At 39.6% G+C, this 19,534-nt stretch overlaps 1 protein-coding gene and 1 long non-coding RNA gene across 2 annotated transcripts in view; both read right to left on the bottom strand.

Moving 5' to 3' along the window:
• Positions 1–579: 579 nt before the first annotated feature.
• LOC107724018 (stAR-related lipid transfer protein 9-like) overlaps positions 580–19,534 on the bottom strand; it is a 44,302-nt gene continuing 25,347 nt past the window's right edge. The window contains exons 14-33 of the mRNA XM_016532778.1: positions 19,240–19,317; positions 18,570–18,749; positions 17,898–17,952; positions 17,270–17,395; positions 17,048–17,130; positions 16,651–16,712; positions 16,163–16,335; positions 15,359–15,830; positions 9,546–14,299; positions 6,739–9,097; positions 6,301–6,498; positions 6,030–6,213; positions 5,769–5,909; positions 5,582–5,675; positions 5,331–5,497; positions 5,184–5,248; positions 4,907–5,109; positions 2,610–2,689; positions 2,376–2,531; positions 580–793 (exon numbers count right to left, since the gene is read on the bottom strand). Coding sequence (XP_016388264.1) covers positions 692–793; positions 2,376–2,531; positions 2,610–2,689; positions 4,907–5,109; positions 5,184–5,248; positions 5,331–5,497; positions 5,582–5,675; positions 5,769–5,909; positions 6,030–6,213; positions 6,301–6,498; positions 6,739–9,097; positions 9,546–14,299; positions 15,359–15,830; positions 16,163–16,335; positions 16,651–16,712; positions 17,048–17,130; positions 17,270–17,395; positions 17,898–17,952; positions 18,570–18,749; positions 19,240–19,317 — 9,732 coding nt within the window. The 3' untranslated portion in view covers positions 580–691. The remainder of the gene's footprint in view (positions 794–2,375; positions 2,532–2,609; positions 2,690–4,906; positions 5,110–5,183; positions 5,249–5,330; positions 5,498–5,581; positions 5,676–5,768; positions 5,910–6,029; positions 6,214–6,300; positions 6,499–6,738; positions 9,098–9,545; positions 14,300–15,358; positions 15,831–16,162; positions 16,336–16,650; positions 16,713–17,047; positions 17,131–17,269; positions 17,396–17,897; positions 17,953–18,569; positions 18,750–19,239; positions 19,318–19,534) is intronic.
• LOC107724019 (uncharacterized) lies at positions 4,090–4,652 on the bottom strand. The gene is made up of 3 exons (XR_001637991.1): positions 4,532–4,652; positions 4,269–4,409; positions 4,090–4,177 (listed from the first exon to the last, which is right to left on the bottom strand). It is a non-coding gene; the product is annotated as an uncharacterized LOC107724019 (long non-coding RNA).

The raw sequence follows: 19,534 nt of genomic DNA, 5'->3' as shown, positions 1-19,534 counted from the left end.
AACGGGTTAAATTGGGATTTGATATGTGGGGGGGCTCTATGGTTTGGGGCATATATATATATATATATATATATATATATACACAAGTGAAGTTGAGTGACTGTATAATTCTCCCACCGACAATATTTGTAATACTAACCCATGTGGTTATGGCCTTGCACTTAAAAAGCAAGTGAGATACTTTTAAATACTAAAATAATGACCGAAAACAAGAAACATATATGAAAAATGCCAAATGTATTTAATAAAAATATGTTCTGGTTCATAAATTAAAAGTCTTTAAGATTTTGGAAGCTCTTCCACAGAAACATAGAAAATAGTTAAAATGAAGAGAACATTGATAGCATATCAAATGATAAATTATTTTACATTTAGATAATAGATTACATATTATAGAAGACATTTACAGTATATTAAAACAATGTGATATAATAAAAAAAATCCTTCATTTATACAGTATATTTTTTGTTTCAGCGGCAACATAGTTTTACAGATCAGCTAAGTTACAATATATATTATATATATATATATATATATATATATATATATATATATATATATATAGTCATACTATCAGTGCTATGTGAAAAAAAAAGCAAGTAAAAAGCAAGAACATGAGGTGCAAATCTTAGCAAAAACCTTCAGGGGGTTTTAGTGTAAGTGCTTGTTGCTACATGTGTAACCTGATTTGTCACAAAGAGAAGAAAGAATCGAGGTCTGCAATGACAGCTGCTTGCTTCCTAGACACAGTATTCAGCAGTCTAGGAGCCAAGGGCGGGCTTCCCAAATCCACCTATAGGGGGAGACACAAGAAACGAGGAGGAAAACTTATAACTGATTATTTACCATCTCAGGGAACTTAAAAGTCTTTAAGATTTTGGAAGCTCTTCCACAGAAACATAGAAAATAGTTAAAATGAAGAGAACATTGATAGCATATCAAATGATAAATTATTTTACATTTAGATAATAGATTACATATTATAGAAGACATTTACAGTATATTAAAACAATGTGATATAATAAAAAAAATCCTTCATTTATACAGTATATTTTTTGTTTCAGCGGCAACATAGTTTTACAGATCAGCTAAGTTACAAGAGAGCAAAGGCTCTCTTGATCACTATGTTAAAATGTAATGGCTTTAAAGCAAATCCAGATTTGTGTATAATCTATACAGCTGAAGCCACTGTAGAAAGCATAACAGTTCATGTTAAAAATGATTAACTTTTGTTTGCATTTCATTACACAGGGAAAATTTAAAGAACATTTTGCATGCACATTTTACAAAAATAAAAATTACAATACTGAAAGTATCAACATCAATAGCACTGCAGTCAATAACAGTTTTATGACAGTCTATCCCATTTCAGCCAATATAGAACTTGTCAAATTGTGTAAGCAGTTACAAAGAAATCACCCAAAAATGAAAACGGCTGAAAAATTATACTACCAACAAACAACACATAAAACAGAAAGGGACTGGACATGTTTATGAAAGGCACTGTACTGCATATTACAGAATAAAGTTAAAGTCTCTACAGCTGATGTCAAGTTCAAGTTTTACATACTAGTTATTTCTGAAAGTAGCTTAAGACAATGCTATGCATTCAAAGAATACTGTAATACAGTTGATTGTTTTGATCTGAATATCCATCCTTACAAATAACAGAGCTATGCATAGTTTACTCTATGTCAAATGATAATCAAGTAATAACTATATACATACATCAAGAAATAGCTTTGGGATTTTACTTAGATTAATCAAAGTATTATAATCTTTTTACAATAATCAATGCTTTGGCACATGGGGGCAAAATTATTCAATAACATAGTAAGACGAGATAAAATAAGGCAAGATAATGTGTTACACAATATATACGTGTAAATATCGGATCAGCTTTCCAGCGCTGGAGAGAACTCAAGGAGCGGAGGCCTGCGATCGGACGCCGAGGTTGCTTTGTTTCTTCTCAATAGGTGAGTAACACCGTGTCTACAACAGCTAAAGTCTGCCTACACTGGACGCGATCAAACGACCGTTGAAAACCATTTGAAATTTGTGTCGGCAGCAGTTTTCTGTCGGGATTTGTTGCGCCGCGCCGCTCAGGTCCATAGACACGGTGTAACATTGGTTTTGCTTTGTTTCACAGAACTAATCGTTGCCTGGGTTGCGTACGTATATGTGGGGCGGAGCTATCAAAATAGGGGCAAGACCCTTTTGGGGTAGGGGCGTGTTTGTTTTGGTGATTTCAAATATCAACATTGGCTACCAGAAATCACTTACTCTGCCTTTAAGCAAGCATAACGCTAATGCAAATGCTAATTCATTAAACTGATACACGATGAGGGAAAGGATACAAGGGTAAAGCATCTTACTTGTAACAAATAGATGACAGTGACAACCTGTCGACTGTTACGTTGGCTGGGTTGAAGGATCCACGCGCTGGGTAGAATCTCACCACGAATAGTATCCACACTGGGACGTGGCAGTGTCTCCTCAAATACAGACTGCATGGCCAGCACCCACATATCCTACAGAAAAGATGAATATGTGGTTAAGGTAAAGTACTTTTGGATAAAGCTAATCACAGAATAGCGAACACAGAACACCTGTTTAGATTCTGTACTGAGGCAGCAGAAGTCCCGCGGCTGTTTAAGCTGGCAGTTGGATACGTCCGTCAAAAGATAGACTGATTGGAGAGAAAGACAAGACAAAGCAATATAATCAGTAAAGATAAATTTTGCTTTTGCCTGCACTTGAAGGAAAGTTATAATCATTACCTCTCTTACCTATTGAGCCTGCTATTCACTGTACAATTTTCAAATCCTTTAAGATAATGAAATGACAGATTTTACAATGTGATCTCAAAAAGAGAGACAAGGCAGACTGCGACATGTACAGCGTCGTGCTACTCTCGTGAACGCTCGTCGACTGACACGGAAGAGAGAGGAAATTGTTGAATAAAGTCATTATTTTTGTTTTCTTTGCACAAAAATAGTATTCTCGTAGCTTCATAAAATTAAGGTTGAACCACTGATGTCACATGGACTTTTAACAATGCCCTTACTACTTTTCTGGGCCTTGAACTTGGTAGTTGCATTACTGTCTATGCAGGGTCAGATTTCATCGAAAATATCTTAATTTGTGTTCCGAAGATGAACGGGTCTTACGGGTTTAGAACGACGTGAGGGCGAGTAATTAATGATAGAATTTTCATTTTTGGGTGAACTATCCCTTTAAAGGTGGCAGTCCAAAAGAGTGAATCTAATCACCATACAGGTAAAAGTTCACTTCAAGATTGAACAAAGTGGCTTCGATGAGTTTGAAATTTGGTGTCTGAAAAAAAAAAACTGTGCTCTTTAGAAATCAGTGTGTTCGAAATTCATCAGTGCTACTGCACAGTTTCTGCAGGATTTAAGATGGTAAATGTAAGACTTTTTAGAATCTTTTTAAAGACCAACTAAAGAATGTATATAAGAAACAGATTGAATGGAGCTCAATGTTTTAATGTGGTCTCTTAATGTAAATGCCTTGTATTGGCAATGCTTCAAAGTATCTGCCAATGGGTTTTTCAACCCATTTTTCAGACAAGTTTTCATTCCCCACTGACAGATATTTGTTCTTGTTTTAAGCATAAACTTAATTTTGTTTAATTTCTCAGAAAACAAGTAAATGTATCTTGATTTAAGGATGTTTAGAAATTTGTATTGAGAAACAAAAAATAACTGATGATTTACATTTTTTGCAGCGTGTGCATTAATTTAATGCCATGACTGTATGAATTTAAAATGTTCTGCTCTGATTTAAGATCTTTTTAGGCCTTAATTTGTGGAATGGCCAAGTAAGACTTGCACTGAAGAACCAGTACAGAGTTTTTTGCATGCAAGCCTTAAGAATGGTCACATTGTATGAGTACGACCCTAATTTTCTGATTCATAGCAAAGACCATTAATTTGTCGGCGGTGAACGTCACACTAGACGATCAAAGACTCACAATTTTACACTAAAGCCTTGTGCACACCGGGACGATTATCGCGCGCGTTTATCACCAGCGTTTTTCGAGACGTTTTTCGACGCGTCTGCCCTGGACTGAAAGCCATCTACGCTGAGCTTTTGAAGTCTGCAACGGGATCACTGGAGGTCGAGTCCTTACTTTGAATTCTGAGACTCCGTTTACCTGAGGAATGAGGTGAAGAGCTTGAAAAATAGCATTTTAAATAAAAAAAAAAACATGGAAGCATGTTAAACTTTTTAGTGTGGTTTCTTACCTGTATTAATGGTGAGGTAATGTCTTTCAGTAAGGCAGTATTGCTGCTGTTGTACCCTGAAGTGGGGCTTGAGGAAAGACTCAGGTTCGAACCACTACATAAAGTACTGTTACTAATGCGTGTGCGAAACCGCAGGTCATCCTACATAAGACACAGGGGGAAAAAAGGAATTATGAAACTATTTTAAAACAGCAAAGTGCAGCAATACTTGATCATTCTTGATTCTTATGAATAATATTTAAAAATGATCAAGTGTCTCTGACCTTCACTGCCTGTGAGAGAGCTTGCTGCTGTAGTCGTCTCTTCTCCTGTTCGGTCCTCTCACGGAGTCGGTCTCGTGCACGTGCAATCTCTGCTCTTGCCTCCTCACGGGCTCGACTGTAGTCACGCAATAGATGCTCAATGTCAGATGGACATTGACCCTCGCCAATTAAGACTTGCAGAAACCACGTACTGATTATTCAGTGCATGCGAGCCTTAGGTGCGGTCACATTGTAGCATCACAAAGACCATTAATTGCCCATCAGTGAACATGTGACACTAGATGATCTAAGACTCACGATTTTACCCTAAGACAAAAGAAATCCCTTACAATCCCAGAAATTTGTCAAAATCATATATTGTGCACTGAGCTTTACCTAGTTGTGTGCTTTTGTCAAGTGGTCGTGTCCAGGCAGATTTAATAGACTCGTGGTACAGGTGAGTCTTTGAGTGATCTCGAACTATAGACCACAGACTGGCCAAAGGTCTCTCCAGCTCAACTGCTCCAAGAAACCCATGAGCTGAGGGTCTGGAAGTAGCCTTGTGAAAGACCTGAACGCCTCTCTCCACACCTTGATGCCTGGTGAGAAATGGAATATGAGGACTTAATACATCTAAGATGTTTACACATGCACAATATGCATATTAGCGTACCTCCAGCCAGCAGCTGCCTTCCCAGCCAGCAGATTCCTCACATCACCACCAGACGCCAAATATACCTAAAACAGACAAGCAAGTCCATGAAGCATTTCACATTGACATGCTCTTGCATATTTTGAAACATGAGTTGCAGTAGCATACTTCTGAAATAGCACTGGCAAGAGTGCAGTCTGCGATATCCAGATATGAAGTTGATATCGACGAAGGAGAGCCAAAGGAGAGGGTGCGTTGTCGAGCACAGGGAGAAGATGATGGAGTGGAGGAGGACTCAGGCTCATATCCAGTGGTAGATGTCTCCAGGCTGACATCTATAGAAAATAGGGGATCTGATTAATTAAGTGGATTCGAAGCATAGCCCTTGGGTTTGCAATTGTTTATGGGTTATTGCTCACCCTGGACTGACAGCCATCTACGCTGGGCTTTTGAAGTCTGCAACGGGATCACTGGAGGTCGAGTCCTTACTTTGAATTCTGAGACTCCGTTTACCTGAGGAATGAGGCGAAGAGCTTGAAAAATAGCATTTTAAAAAAAAAAAAAAAAACATGGAAGCATGTTAAACTTTTTAGTGTGGTTCCTTACCTGTATTAATGGTGAGGTAATGTCTTTCAGTAAGGCAGTATTGCTGCTGTTGTACCCTGAAGTGGGGCTTGAGGAAAGACTCAGGTTCGAACCACTACATAAAGTACTGTTACTAATGCGTGTGCGAAACCGCAGGTCATCCTACATAAGACACGGGGAAAAAAGGAATTATGAAACTATTTTAAAACAGCAAAGTGCAGCAATACTTGATCATTCTTGATTCTTATGAATAATATTTAAAAATGATCAAGTGTCTCTGACCTTCACTGCCTGTGAGAGAGCTTGCTGCTGTAGTCGACTCTTCTCCTGTTCGGTCCTCTCACGGAGTCGGTCTCGTGCACGTGCAATCTCTGCTCTTGCCTCCTCGCGGGCTCGACTGTAGTCACGCAATAGATGCTCAATGTCAGATGGACATTGACCCTCCCTTCTTGGTGGATCAGGAACTCTGGGGGAGAACATCTGATATAGTAAACAGAATTACAGAATATAACCAAGTTTAACTTCTGTAACATTTAGTGCAGTTCCAAATCACCTGCTGGTTTCAACAATCTCTTGTCTGAGCTGCTGCAGATATTCCCTGCGTCTGCTTGGCAGTTCTGAAACTTTTTGAGATTGCTCCTCATAATTTATAGGGATCCGATGCTTACTGGGACTGAGGCTCCGAGCCCGACGACACATCTGGAGACGGGCTTCTCTGTCTTTTCTCAAACTTTCAATGCTCTTCCTATGCCTAATGACAAAATAGAATTCTATTTATAAGAACCTCTGAAAAGTAGGGGTGCTTTCACACTTGGTCCGATTGCTTGGTTTGAACCACTTTTGGATTGCCTCCAATGAACCAAATTCTAATGACAAACAAACCTGGGTACACACCAAAAGTGCTAGTGTGAAAGCACCCTAAATGTATTTCCAAAGAAAAAAAAATATTTTGTAATACTTCAATTCATATGTAATCACAGATTATACAGACCTGTTAAGGAGCTCCTGTTTGTTACAGGCTGAAGATGCCTTTTTAGAACCAGACTTGAGAATTTTAAGCAGAGTGTCTGTTTCCCCTTGGCCATAGTGCAGCTTGGCCTCTGTGAGTTCAACGGTCAGCTGATGAGGGCTCAGATCCATATGTACAGAGGCTAAAACCCGCTCGCGTTCTTTCCTCAGCTTCTCAATTTCATGTGCTCTCCTGCCCGTTTTCCATGATGGCTCTTGCCAGTAACTGGGGCTGAGCTTTGTGAAGTGCTGTCCAGTTGGTCTGTGTATTTTAAGTGTTGATGGTGGCTGCTGATTGATGCCAGACCAGTTAGTAAATTTGTTGTGCATGGGCAGATCATCAGGGATCCACTGATGTTCTTTGAGCGTGCTGGTTTCTGCCAGAGGATTGATGCTGACCAGAACATCTGTGTTGCACTCGCTTGGCACCAGAGACATCACGTCATCTTCCTGCTGTTGCACAATACTTTGATTTGAATGATCCCAACTTTTTATTATATTCTCAGTTGATCTGTGACTCAACTGACTGTTCACGGTTGACAAATGAGGTCTTTCTAGGTTTTCCATTTTAGACTGTCTGACGTTATCGGAGGATGATGCAAGTTGGACAGCAATGGTACTGCTTGGAAGGGAGAGGGACATTTTTTGTGGCTGAGATGGGGAACGGTTAATAGTGGGTTTACTTATTACCCAGTCTTCAACTTCATGCGAGTATTCATTTCTCTCTTTGTTCATGCGTTTGGTGCAGGGACAGATGCTGTTTGAGCAGTCATCAGATCCACCCAGATTTGGACAAAGGTCACTCAGGTTTTCAAAGGTCACAGATGACACTGATGTTGATGCTGTTCTTGCATTTTTACTGTGAAGTACCTTATTTTCATGGTTGGACATTTTATGACCTTTCAATGGCATGTTGTATACATTTGAATACCGTTTCTCTTGTCCCTCGGTTTTGTGGTTTGTTAAACTCTGGGTAGTTTTTACTTGTCTTCCTTGGGTGTATCTTGCAGCCTTCACAGTAAGGATAGGGGAGCAGGCACGATCCATGAGCATAATTTGTTTATTAAAGCAATTCCTTAGGTCTACATTTCTGTGATAATTCTGCTTCTCCTCTTGTTTCATATGCGAGCGTTTTGCTCCAAGGTGGCTAGACGAAGACTTCTCTTTGAAGTAGTCTACTGTGCTACCTTCAAATGCTTTCATAGAGGGGGAATCCTGATTTGGCACAACGGTCTCTAATGAAAGAACCTTCTGGGAGGGAATCAGAAAATTCTGACACTCAGTTACATTTGAACCTTTGGGACGTAAATCAGGCAGGCTTTTAATCCTTTCAAAGGCCTGTTCACTTTCACATTTATTCTTCAAGATCTTGGCATCACCATCTAATTGGGACACATTGCAAGTATCTGAGCCAATCACTTTAACAATAACATTTACTTCATGGGCCATAGCGTTCTTTGACACTGGAGCATCCTCTGTCTGGATCCCAATGTCCAAGGACGTTTGTGTAGAACAGTCTTTCTTGAAGTTACTGCAAGAATGCACAGTTGAAACCTGAAAACAGTGTTCAGGATGGTCATATTTTGGTGGCTTTTCCCCAGTTCGCATACCCTGTATGTTCCCCAGAAGATCAGAGGTGTTGACTATTAGGTCAGAGAGATGTTCAGACATGCTTTGTAGACTTGCCCATGTGGTTAGGGCACCATTCCCTGGTTTGGACACTGGTGTCTGTGTGCTGCTTCTTCTGTGACGGCTCTTTCGTTTAAGGTCCTTATTAACCTCAATGGTTTGTGTGCCATGATCACACCTGCTTGGACTCGGATGTTCCTGAGATTCATACTCAGAGGAGTAGACCAGCACTATTTCATCAACTTGACCTGAACTGTGGCGTAACTCCGCTGAGGCACAATTGTAAGAGTCACATTTCAAAACTGTTAGGGTCTGCTTTTTTGAACCACTAGAGGAATGAGAAGCTGCCTTCAGCAGAGGTTCAGAAGAAATTTGATATTTAGAATATTCATTACTACTCAGTGTGCTAGAAAGGCCTTTATGATTTACATAAGCGCTCAAATGGGAGCAGAAAGGGGAGTCCTGAATATTTAGGCCATTGTCTACACTGCAGCACCTTGTCATATTCTTGTTGGAACAATTGAGTGAAGAGTGTTTGCAGGATATATTGGCAGCACTTCCAAAGGCCTGCTTTTTGTGGATTGCTGTGTTAACCCCCATAGTAGTTTTTGAATGAATAAATGGGTTAATATCACTTGAGGCAAAATGCATTGCAGAATCTCTTGTCTGTGGGACAGTATCCTCAAATGGCTGAGCATGGTCTTCCACACAAGCTAAAATATCTTCGGAAGAAGCATTCTTCCTTAAACAAATGTCTTTATTACCATTTGGTTCAATCATCTCTATCTTTTGAATTTCTTCTTTAGAACCATGATCTTGCTGACATGCAATTGTCTCAGCTTCTACTACTCAGTGTGCTAGAAAGGCCTTTATGATTTACATAAGCGCTCAAATGGGAGCAGAAAGGGGAGTCCTGAATATTTAGGTGTCTGTCTACACTGCAGCACCTTGTCATATTCTTGTTGGAACAATTGAGTGAAGAGTGTTTGCAGGATATATTGGCAGCACTTCCAAAGGCCTGCTTTTTGTGGATTGCTGTGTTAACCCCCATAGTAGTTTTTGAATAAATAAATGGGTTAATATCACTTGAGGCAAAATGCATTGCAGAATCTCTTGTCTGTGGGACAGTATCCTCGAATGGCTGAGCATGGTCTTCCACACAAGCTAAAATATCTTCGGAAGAAGCATTCTTCCTTAAACAAATGTCTTTATTACCATTTGGTTCAATCATCTCTATCTTTTGAATTTCTTCTTTAGAACCATGATCTTGCTGACATGCAATTGTCTCAGCTTCGCTACGCATGGCAACTCCAAACATAGAGGGTGGCATACCAGTGCTAGGCTGCTGGGTGTATCTCTGTCCTGATTGTTCTTCTAATGATCTTGGACTAATTGTTGAAGGTGAAGAAATGCTTTGTTCGTCAAGTGGAGGACATTTGTATTTGCCAAGAGCATTTTTACTGGTAGGAAGCAGGTTTGCCTGAGAAGCAGGTTTGGTACGAGACACATGACCTTTAGATGTGGTACTCTCATCCAAAGATAAATCAGGTGTAGAATCAGTGGATGAACTTGGAGGTGTTATAAAGTGGGCCTTTCTGTGTCGCTTTTGTTTTCCTTTCCGTCTTTCATCATTACCATTGCCAAAAAAATGTTTTGTAGCTTCAGCTACTGTGACATGTTCTGTAGATTTACATCTGCTATTATAATATTCCTTTGTATTTTGACTGCAATGAGTCTGTTCTGCATTGTGATATACCTCAACAGATTTATCAGGCTCTCTTCTTTGCATACAAGTTGACTGGTGATTTTTAGACATATTTAGCTCTTGATTTTTCAGTGGTTGGTTATTAAGACTTTGCGTTCTTTCATCATTATACTGAGATGTAACCTCCATTTCCATTTGATTACTTGTGTAGATAGACTGATTCTCTGATTGTGGATCCTTGTCGATTTTTCCAGAATCACAAGTTTTAAGCAACTTGTGCATTTGTTTACTTTGTGGTGCTTGGCTTAAATCTGGAAGAGTGGCATCTTTTCTTAAATCTTCAGAGTTACCGTTGTGTATGTGCTCCACAGGTCTTTCTTTGTTTTCATCACAATTACTACTGATAGTAGCAGTTTCCACGGAATGTTTAGCACAAGTTTTATCTTGGCTTACACAACCATTATGTTTTCCAAGGTTTCCTGGACCAAATTCATAAAATGCAAGATTGCTTGAAGGCCGGGCTTCAGGAGTAGGGTAATTGCCATACACTGTTGAGTGGTAATGTTCCATACTTGATACTGAAGAGTTATATGAACATATCTTTTTATTTTGTGCCTCCATGGTTTGCTGAAAAGTATCAGCCACATCTTCGGAGTGCACACCTGAGACAGTATGTTTCACTGTTGCTTCGGTGGACAATGATACCTGAGGAATGCTCCAATTACTGGACTTTACTGGAGTTGAGACCGTCATAGGACATTTTTCGCTTGGTGAGCACAAAGTTTCATTCAAAAGTCTTGAATGTCGATGTGTAAGTGGTTTATCATCAAAATTGTGCATTTCCATAGAGGCCAGTCCACTTTCATTTCGATCCGTTTTGTTGCCGACTACCTGTGCATTCTGGTGCATGCACTGATTCACTTTCTGAACTTTCTCCAAACCATTTGTCAGCTTAAGAGATAAAGTATCTTGTGCATACATGCAGGGACGCATTGGTTTTAATACTGTGGCTCTACCACCCTCCAAAACCCTTTCACTGATGCAATCTTTCCTTTGAACAGGGTTTGAAGCATCAACATTATCCTTTCTTAGCTGGGTGCAGACAATAATGTTCTCTCTTGACGTATTCACATCAATAATAGTTTCTTTGACACACGACAACACTGATTCACTTGTTTTTAGTTTATCTGCGCTCTGTTCCTCTATAGTGCAGCATAGACCGGATTCCATGTTATCACTGACATATCCACATTTTGGATTTTCTTGTTCAACTTTCCTCTCTTTCTTCCTTACAATATGATCTTCTGTGCCACTGGAGTTCGAGACTGCCTGATCCTTCATAGTCAAAGAATGTCTTAATTCTGTTTGTGAATCACTGTTCTCCAAGTGTACAGTAGCGTTGTCTGTGTTAATCTCTGATTTTGACATACATGAGAAAGTCTGGGAACTATTACTTTTGCCATGTCCAGCCCGAGTACTTTTGTTATCAAATTCATGTTTGTTTGTTTTGAACTTAAAATCATCCAGTTTAGCTAAATAATGGTTTTCTTTCTTTGTGTTTGACTCTTGATCCTCACTACAGTCTTCTCTTAGAGACATCATAAAATGTTCTTTTACCACCTCTGATATTTTATCATTAATTGCCGAGTCGCTCATCTGAAAATAACGGTTATTGGCCTTTCTCTCCGTAATCTGGCATGCATCTTTTCTATCCTCTTTACTGTTGTCAATAATGTTTTCAATCTCTGAACTCCTCAAGGATTTCAGGCTAGTACAATTTGTTTGTGTCAGCCCACTATCGCATACACTGCTGTCATTTCTAAAAGTATTAATGTGATCTTTGCTGATTAAAGTCTTGTGATCATCCCTGGCTAATGGTGCATTTTTAATTTGTTTGTCTTCTAGCTCTTGATCAGAGTTTTCAATCGTATCAGCTGTTAGCCAGTTTTCCAAAAGAGATGTATTTTTTGCAGATTCTCCATTGATAGTTGAACAAGCAGACAACTGTTCCTGATCCATATTTAAAAGTGCTGTCTCAGTGTCTGAAAAATCTTCATCACTTTTCTTTGGAAGTTTCACATTTCCCACAAAGCCTGCATGAGAGTCTTTCATTTCGCATGTTCCAGTGAGTGCCTCATTCCCAAAGTGTTCGCCATCTGTGCCAAATCTATTAAGTACTACATCATGCTTCTCTGATTTTTCTATTGTCAATGCATAATCTTTGGTATCTGTTGTAAAAGCCATTTCTGTGCACTGTTTTGTATAGAAATACTTCTTTTCTTCATCACAGTGTCCAGTGATTGTGCCATTGTCAGTGCTAGCAGTGCTGTGCGATTCATTTATAGTCTGCACTGCTTTAGAGTTCTTAACCTCTGGATCTCCTGCGTTGTCGCATGTTGAAACCTGATAGCCCATTGTCAGGTTTAAGTTTGACTTCAGAGAACATTCTGCAGGGTGTATTGGATATGATGATGGGTCCTCTCTAACATGTGAATCTTCCCTACTAGAGTTAACTGGGAAGCAAGTGGTACTTGTTGAGATCTCACCATCTTTGGAACAAGAGTTGATCAGCAATGCTTTAGTCACAGTGGGATTCAGTGGTTCATTTTCAGTGGTTGGTTTATTTGGATGTGCTACCCCATCTGAACTGGTATCTGTAGAATCACAGACTGTCTGAGTTGTACATGGTTCTGCACTGGTAGTCCGTTCTTTAAAATCCATCTCCTGCCCTGGGATAAAACTGAGATCACTCTCTAACAACAGGGTATTTTCAAAGGATGTGCTGTTTTGTTCTTCAAGTGTTGTATTTTCATCCTGAGTGGAGTCAGAACGATGTGAGCTCTGGCTTTCTGAGACATTCATGTTGTCTGACAGATCCAGACTAGTAGAGCTTTGGCATCTACTGCTCTCTATTAGTGTGTGTGGATCCTGTTTGAGCAAGTGTCCTGAAGCCATGATGATTCTGGGACTGTCTGCTGCATCAGTAGATGACCAAGCATCAGTAAGAGCAAGTGGATTCTCTGTCTCTCTGATACTTGCACTGCTACAGGGTTTAGATTCAGATGCTAGACAAGAAAAGTGTGAAGGCACTTTAGCCATGCCTGGGCTGTTCTCAGTTTTCGACTTCTGACTACCATTAAGGCTCCAGAAAACCTCTGCAGGTACATCTTTGGATATTCTCATCTCCTCTTTATTGCCGTTTGCCTGAGAGCTGCATGAAGCTGGTACTGTAGGGGTGGTTAAATGGCTTGGAACTTTTTTAAACCTCAGCACTGGCCTGGCAGTCACATGTTTCCCGCTGCTCTCCATACCAAGAGAATCTTGAGACATCTGACTGTCTTCACTCTCAGCGTCACTGGAATCACATTCCTCCTGCTGAAGTTGCTCAGCCAGAGCTGTAGCATAAGCTGATGACAGTGAATCCAATGAGAAAATACTATCACAATCTGAAGATCTGTTGGGATCCTCCCAACCACCATGTTCCACCCATCTAGCTGTTTCTTTTTGCACTGCAACCCATGGCTTGGTGCTCGTTAGAACTTCTGCACTACGCCAGTGTCTCTGTTGCTTATATTTTAGTGAGTTAAGCTGCTCCAAACTTTCATAAGACACTGTCGGCTTGATAGGGCACTTTTCCTGTTTTCTCTCAAAGTCTTTCAGAGTCTTGGTTTTGTTTGATTTCTCGTTAAGCTGACTTGTTGCTTTGTTCACAGATTTCACACTTCTAGGTCCCCGTGAGCCTGGTGGTGGCTTGCAGAAAACTTTTGCCAAAGCAGTTCTGATCCCAGAGCCAACGGAGTGGGAAAAAACCTTGCGGAAGGTCCCTAAACCTTTATTTCCACCTTGAGATAAAGTCTTTGTTCCCTTCACAGGACTTTTCTGTTTTATTATTGGTAATACTTTTCTAGTGGATTTGGTGTTTGAATCCAGACAGTCTTGGTCACTTGTGCTTTTCTTGACTATCAACCTTGAGGAAGCAGTTTTTAATTTTGTAGCTTCAGCTGAACTTGCATCTTTTATGGGACTTTTGACGCTGTCTGAAAAACTGGCCCAACTTGAGGATCCTTGGTCATATCTTGAGGGCATTGTATTGGAACGTCTTCTAATCTTTTGATCTTGGAGACATTCATCAGATTCCCATTTAGTGGCACGAGCAAAGCAAGCTAGAGATGTTGTAAACTCAAAAGATCTATTTCTTTTGAGGAACTGGCTGCTTGGAGAAAAATAAAAAAATATATATATTATTTTATTTTTTAAAAGTAAAAACAATCCACTGTTCATGGTGTACTATGTAATCTATGTAAACTAAACATGAATAACACCTTGTTCAGTAAGATTTACTACTTCGTTCTTTAGACCAGGTAAACTCAAAAACATGCACAGTGGGTCTCATTCACTAAAAATTGCATTATTTTATTCATATTCACATACAAGGGAGAACATCTCATGAAAAAATGTCTGCCTAACACGTTCTTGACTATCAACCTTGAGGAAGCAGTTTTTAATTTTGTAGCTTCAGCTGAACTTGCATCTTTTATGGGACTTTTGACGCTGTCTGAAAAACTGGCCCAACTTGAGGATCCTTGGTCATATCTTGAGGGCATTGTATTGGAACGTCTTCTAATCTTTTGATCTTGGAGACATTCATCAGATTCCCATTTAGTGGCACGAGCAAAGCAAGCTAGAGATGTTGTAAACTCAAAAGATCTATTTCTTTTGAGGAACTGGCTGCTTGGAGAAAAATAAAAATATATATATATTATTTTATTTTTAAAAGTAAAAACAATCCACTGTTCATGGTGTACTATATAATCTATGTAAACTAAACATGAATAACACCTTGTTCAGTAAGATTTACTACTTCGTTCTTTAGACCAGGTAAACTCAAAAACATGCACAGTGGGTCTCATTCACTATAAATTGCATTATTTTATTCATATTCACATACAAGGGAGAACATCTGCCTAAAAAATGTCTGCCTAACACGTATGTACTGTACACACATAAATCTGAAGTATTATAAGTGGCTTTCCACACAACCCTTTCTTTAGAGCCTTTCATCACTCTCAGCAAACATATGACGTTCTCTATAGACAAGCTTTCGCCTGAGAGCATACGCAGCAAGATCCTGGCGCAATTCCAATCCTCAAAACCAGTTCAAACACAACAAAAGCCTTTTATACAGACCCAGGTTACACACACAAATTTGTGTGTACGCATGGTTAGTGAATGAGACCCCATTTTAGTTATTCATATGGTTTATACCCACCTGAAAATAGGAGTGTTCTGGGGGTACAGTCGGGACAGTAGATCAGCAGAAAATGAATGCCTTCGTAAAGTCATGGGACGTCCCCTGGACTTTGAGGGGTACCCCAGGTCTGGAGATGAGGCTTCATCGCCCCCTTGTAGAAGCTCATTTTCCAGCCTCTGCAGCTCTCGCTTCGCCTCCAACAGATGGCGCTTTCGTGCAATCTTCTCCAGTTGGTAATGTAACCTTTTGCGGCGCACGCGATTCTCAGCTCTGCGCAATGCATGGTGCTTCAGCAGTTCCTCCTGCACCACTCTTTTCCTGTCACCCATTAAAGGTGATAGTGGGACTCTTTCAGCACTGCCTTCCTCCTCAGTCATCTGACTTGATAAACCACTATGAAGTATGAGATCTGTCTGAACCCCTGACTCCAATGTTCCCTTTTCCCTGTGGGCTTCAAGCCGTTGCTTTTCTTGCAAGATCCACTGCTTGACTGTAGATACAAAAGAAACCAGAGTTTAGAGGCACGTAAGGCTTTATAATTGAATAGGACAATTTCTTATTGTCAGGTATGCAATATTAATTTGTTTTAAGCTTTGTCTAAGGCTATGTAAAATATTTACTGTATTTGCTGTCAAAATAAAATCCAGAATGAAAATATCTCCGCACAAAGTGTGCAAAACATAATCAATGTCTTAATCCATTACTTGAAAGCCTACATTTTAGGAGAAATAAAGTTCCTTACTGAAGAGAATATTATATATTTTCAACCCTTCTGAATGGTAAAAATGCATTAGAGTACAACTCAATGTGTTTTGTACTCACTCTCAGTGTGCTGCTGTCGGAGACGTGCCTGCTCTCTTTCCAGATCTCTCTCCGCTCTTTTCTGCTCCATCTGAATCTCCTCTCGTAGACACTCTATGTACCACTGCTGCTCCTCTAGTTGCTGTCTGGGAGCCGTCCCATTGCTGTTCTCATGACCACCTGCTCCTGCAACCCTGAGCACACAACAAATGCAAACTCATACACTGAGGATGATGCACTAGCCAACCAGAAATATGACAATTTCTGCAAAATTAGAAACTAAAAAAAAAAATACAAATTTAATGAAATAACGCTTTACAATAACACAGCAAACAAACTAATTTACTTCCATCCCTCATTTCTTTTGTTGTCTGCATACTCACTATAGTAACCAAGCAACACAAGGTAAACTCTATAAACAATTTTCTCCAGAGGGCTCATTACCAGTTCAACATTTAGAAACACTATGAACTTGTACAATATATCTATGGTTTTAACAAAACATTTACCTGGTGTCAGAACTGGGTGAGTTGAGCTCTGTAGAGTTGTAGACCAGACCTCCATCACTGATCTGCATAGATAAAAAAAAAAAAAGAGATAAGAATAAGATAAGAAAATAATTCTGGTATGTAACAATGATGTTTAATCATCATGTTTAATGAGTACATGTTAACATTTGTCATTTTGGGGTGAATTAACCCTTTAAAAAGTCTCTTCTGACAACTTAAAAGATCTAAAAAAATAAGTCACACTTAAAAATGTCCGAATGTCATAGTACTAGCTGCAAAATATCAAAACAAGTGGCATTCACAAACAAATGATGCTACTCATTTTTCCTGAACTACCATCTAATCTCAAGGTAATTTTAGTGGATATACAGTATGCAGTGCAAAGCAAAGACTGTACCCGTCTTCTCTCCCTCAGAACAGCTGCCTCTGCAGGGTGGTTGAACCTGAACTTATGGAGTCCTGCTAAGGTAACCACTGCACCTTAGGAGAACAGAGACACAATAATACATCAGGATACTCTCAATATCCACAAATGTAAATACATAATTTTGTTTTGCTTATTTTGTTTTTGCTTACATGAAATGGGTATAGTGGGTTGTTTTCTGCACATTGCATTTACCTTGTGCAAGTCTGCAGGGCTCCTTGATCTCTCTTTCATTGACCATGCAGATGTTCCCCGAGACTGGCTTCAGAGTCACCACCCCGTTCTTATTCTCAATCTCGCAGGTGGAACCTTCTGGCAAGACTGAGGGGTTGAGGTGCAAGTTATTCACTGCTGTCCACTTAAAACAAATGCATTACCAAACAGGCCTTTAACATACTGGTGTTAACACACGTCTCTAATTAATATACATTATGCTACAATCGAGATGTTCTGTGACCCAGACCACTTCTGACTTTCAGACTTTTTTTTTTTTACTGAAAATTTGAATTAGAATCAGTTGCAAGAGCGTGATTATAAAGACAACAAGGCTGTGAAAGCAGACTAGCAAGTAGATGAGTTTCCCTGTTTGGCATGAGCTTGTGTTAACCACAGACCTTATTTCAGGCATTTAACCAAACACCTATTCAAAAAACTCATTGATTTTGAGACGTTGGAAATGGAAGTGCTAAAATTGCTCATTCGTTTCTGGGTTTAGTCCTACAAAAAAAAAAGTAACCCCTGCAGCACTCTATAATATAATGCTGTTAGTACAGGATGTAAAAGGACCATAGTACTTAAAGATGCTAAGATGAATATGAGATACCTATGTGAGGCTCTTTCAGATTGTCATCCTGAGGCCCGATTCTTGTCACCCCTTCCTGTAGCACCAAAATAAAACAAACATTAATAGGGGTCAATGTGAGGATTTAGTATATGCCACGTTCCAAAACAAAACATTTTCTTCTTCCATGTCTTATTTTTTTGTTCCTTATACATCTCAAAGCCAAGCAAGGGATTTGTCTACTGTTTATGAAGGATAAAATGCTTGCTTATATAAGCCCGGACACATGGGCACACAATCACTCCCAGGTGGATTGAGCTTTTAAAGCAAAGAAAACTGCTGAAATTGCACAGCGGTGAGCCTTTTACGGGCTATCAGTACTAACCTCTTTGCACAAATTTACGTAAACACCACTAAGTAACTCAGTACAAAAGAGGAAAGTGAAAAGAAGAGGGGGGAATGTCTGGACCATATGACCAAAGCTCTGGGCTGTTTTACCTTCCTGTGAGAGGTATCTCAAGAGTTTTATACACAGAACAAGAGTAGAAAAGACAGAAGAGAAATGAAGGGAGAATCTATTGGAGGGAAAAGAGAAAGAATCATTGGTTAATGACCCGAAAGAGAGAGAAGACTAGCTGAAAGATATATGCATGTAAAGGGAAAAAGCAACAGGAAAAAGCAATGTATTGCGTATAACTAGCTGAATAATTCTACCCGAAGGTGGTAGATGGTGACCCCTGTGCTGAGGACGTCTGGCTCTTGAGCGATGAGGTGGGGCAAGAGCGAGTGAATGAGAACTCCTGCTCTGTCCTGGTTAATGTCCACACTGTAGCGCTCCAACAGGGCTCGCTTATCACACCAACTGTCAGACCAGTCTTTAGTCAGCTGCTCCACCTGCAGAGGAAACATGAGTGACTGAAAATTAGAATTATGAGAATTAAGTCTTGATTGTAAGATTCATAACCACAACTGATTTAGTCACAATGTGTAGTGTCACAATTGCGAGATATAAAGTTGCATTTACATTAAATTATGTTGCTATTGTAAGATAACGAGCAAAAATGACAAGATTTAAAGCCACATTGTGAGGTATGAAGTCAAAATAACAAGAAAGCTGCAGCTGCAAGACATAGACGCAAGTATGAGCAGTCGCAATAGCGAGATTTAATTGTGAAAATTGTAAGAAACCAATCCGCAATCATGATATATAAAGTCACATTGCAAGATATAAAATGCAGCCTTGGTAAGCATAAGAGACTTTTTTCAAAAACAAAAAATCTTATGGGCCCCAAATTTTTAACCAGCAGTGTACATAAATAAGAGCTCGTACAGAACTAGCTCAGAATTAATATCAGACTCCAGTGTTTCAAGTAGGTGGACTAACCTTCAGTTCATTCTGTAGGACTATATCAGACAAGCTGCCTTCTCTCTCATCACTGAGAGACGGACTGGGGTTCCTCTGCTGTGGATGGAAAAGACAATTATCAGTCAGCACAACTTTTAACTTATATAAATGTGGAAATCAATAGCCTTGAAACACCATGTCCTAACCTGGGCACCTGACAAGTGTCCATTCCATTTTAATCCTAACCAGCTGCAACAGTAAACAGCACATGACAACAAGACTTGGTTCCTGCTACTGTTTATGGTACAAAGTAGTCCTGCCCACATTGAAATCT

The sequence above is a fragment of the Sinocyclocheilus rhinocerous genome, unplaced genomic scaffold, assembly GCF_001515625.1.
Source record: "Sinocyclocheilus rhinocerous isolate Xijiao unplaced genomic scaffold, SAMN03320098_v1.1 scaffold1056, whole genome shotgun sequence".
Taxonomy (NCBI): domain Eukaryota; kingdom Metazoa; phylum Chordata; class Actinopteri; order Cypriniformes; family Cyprinidae; genus Sinocyclocheilus; species Sinocyclocheilus rhinocerous.
Note: the sequence above shows the minus strand (reverse complement) of the source record. Positions and strands in the feature narration are given on the sequence as shown.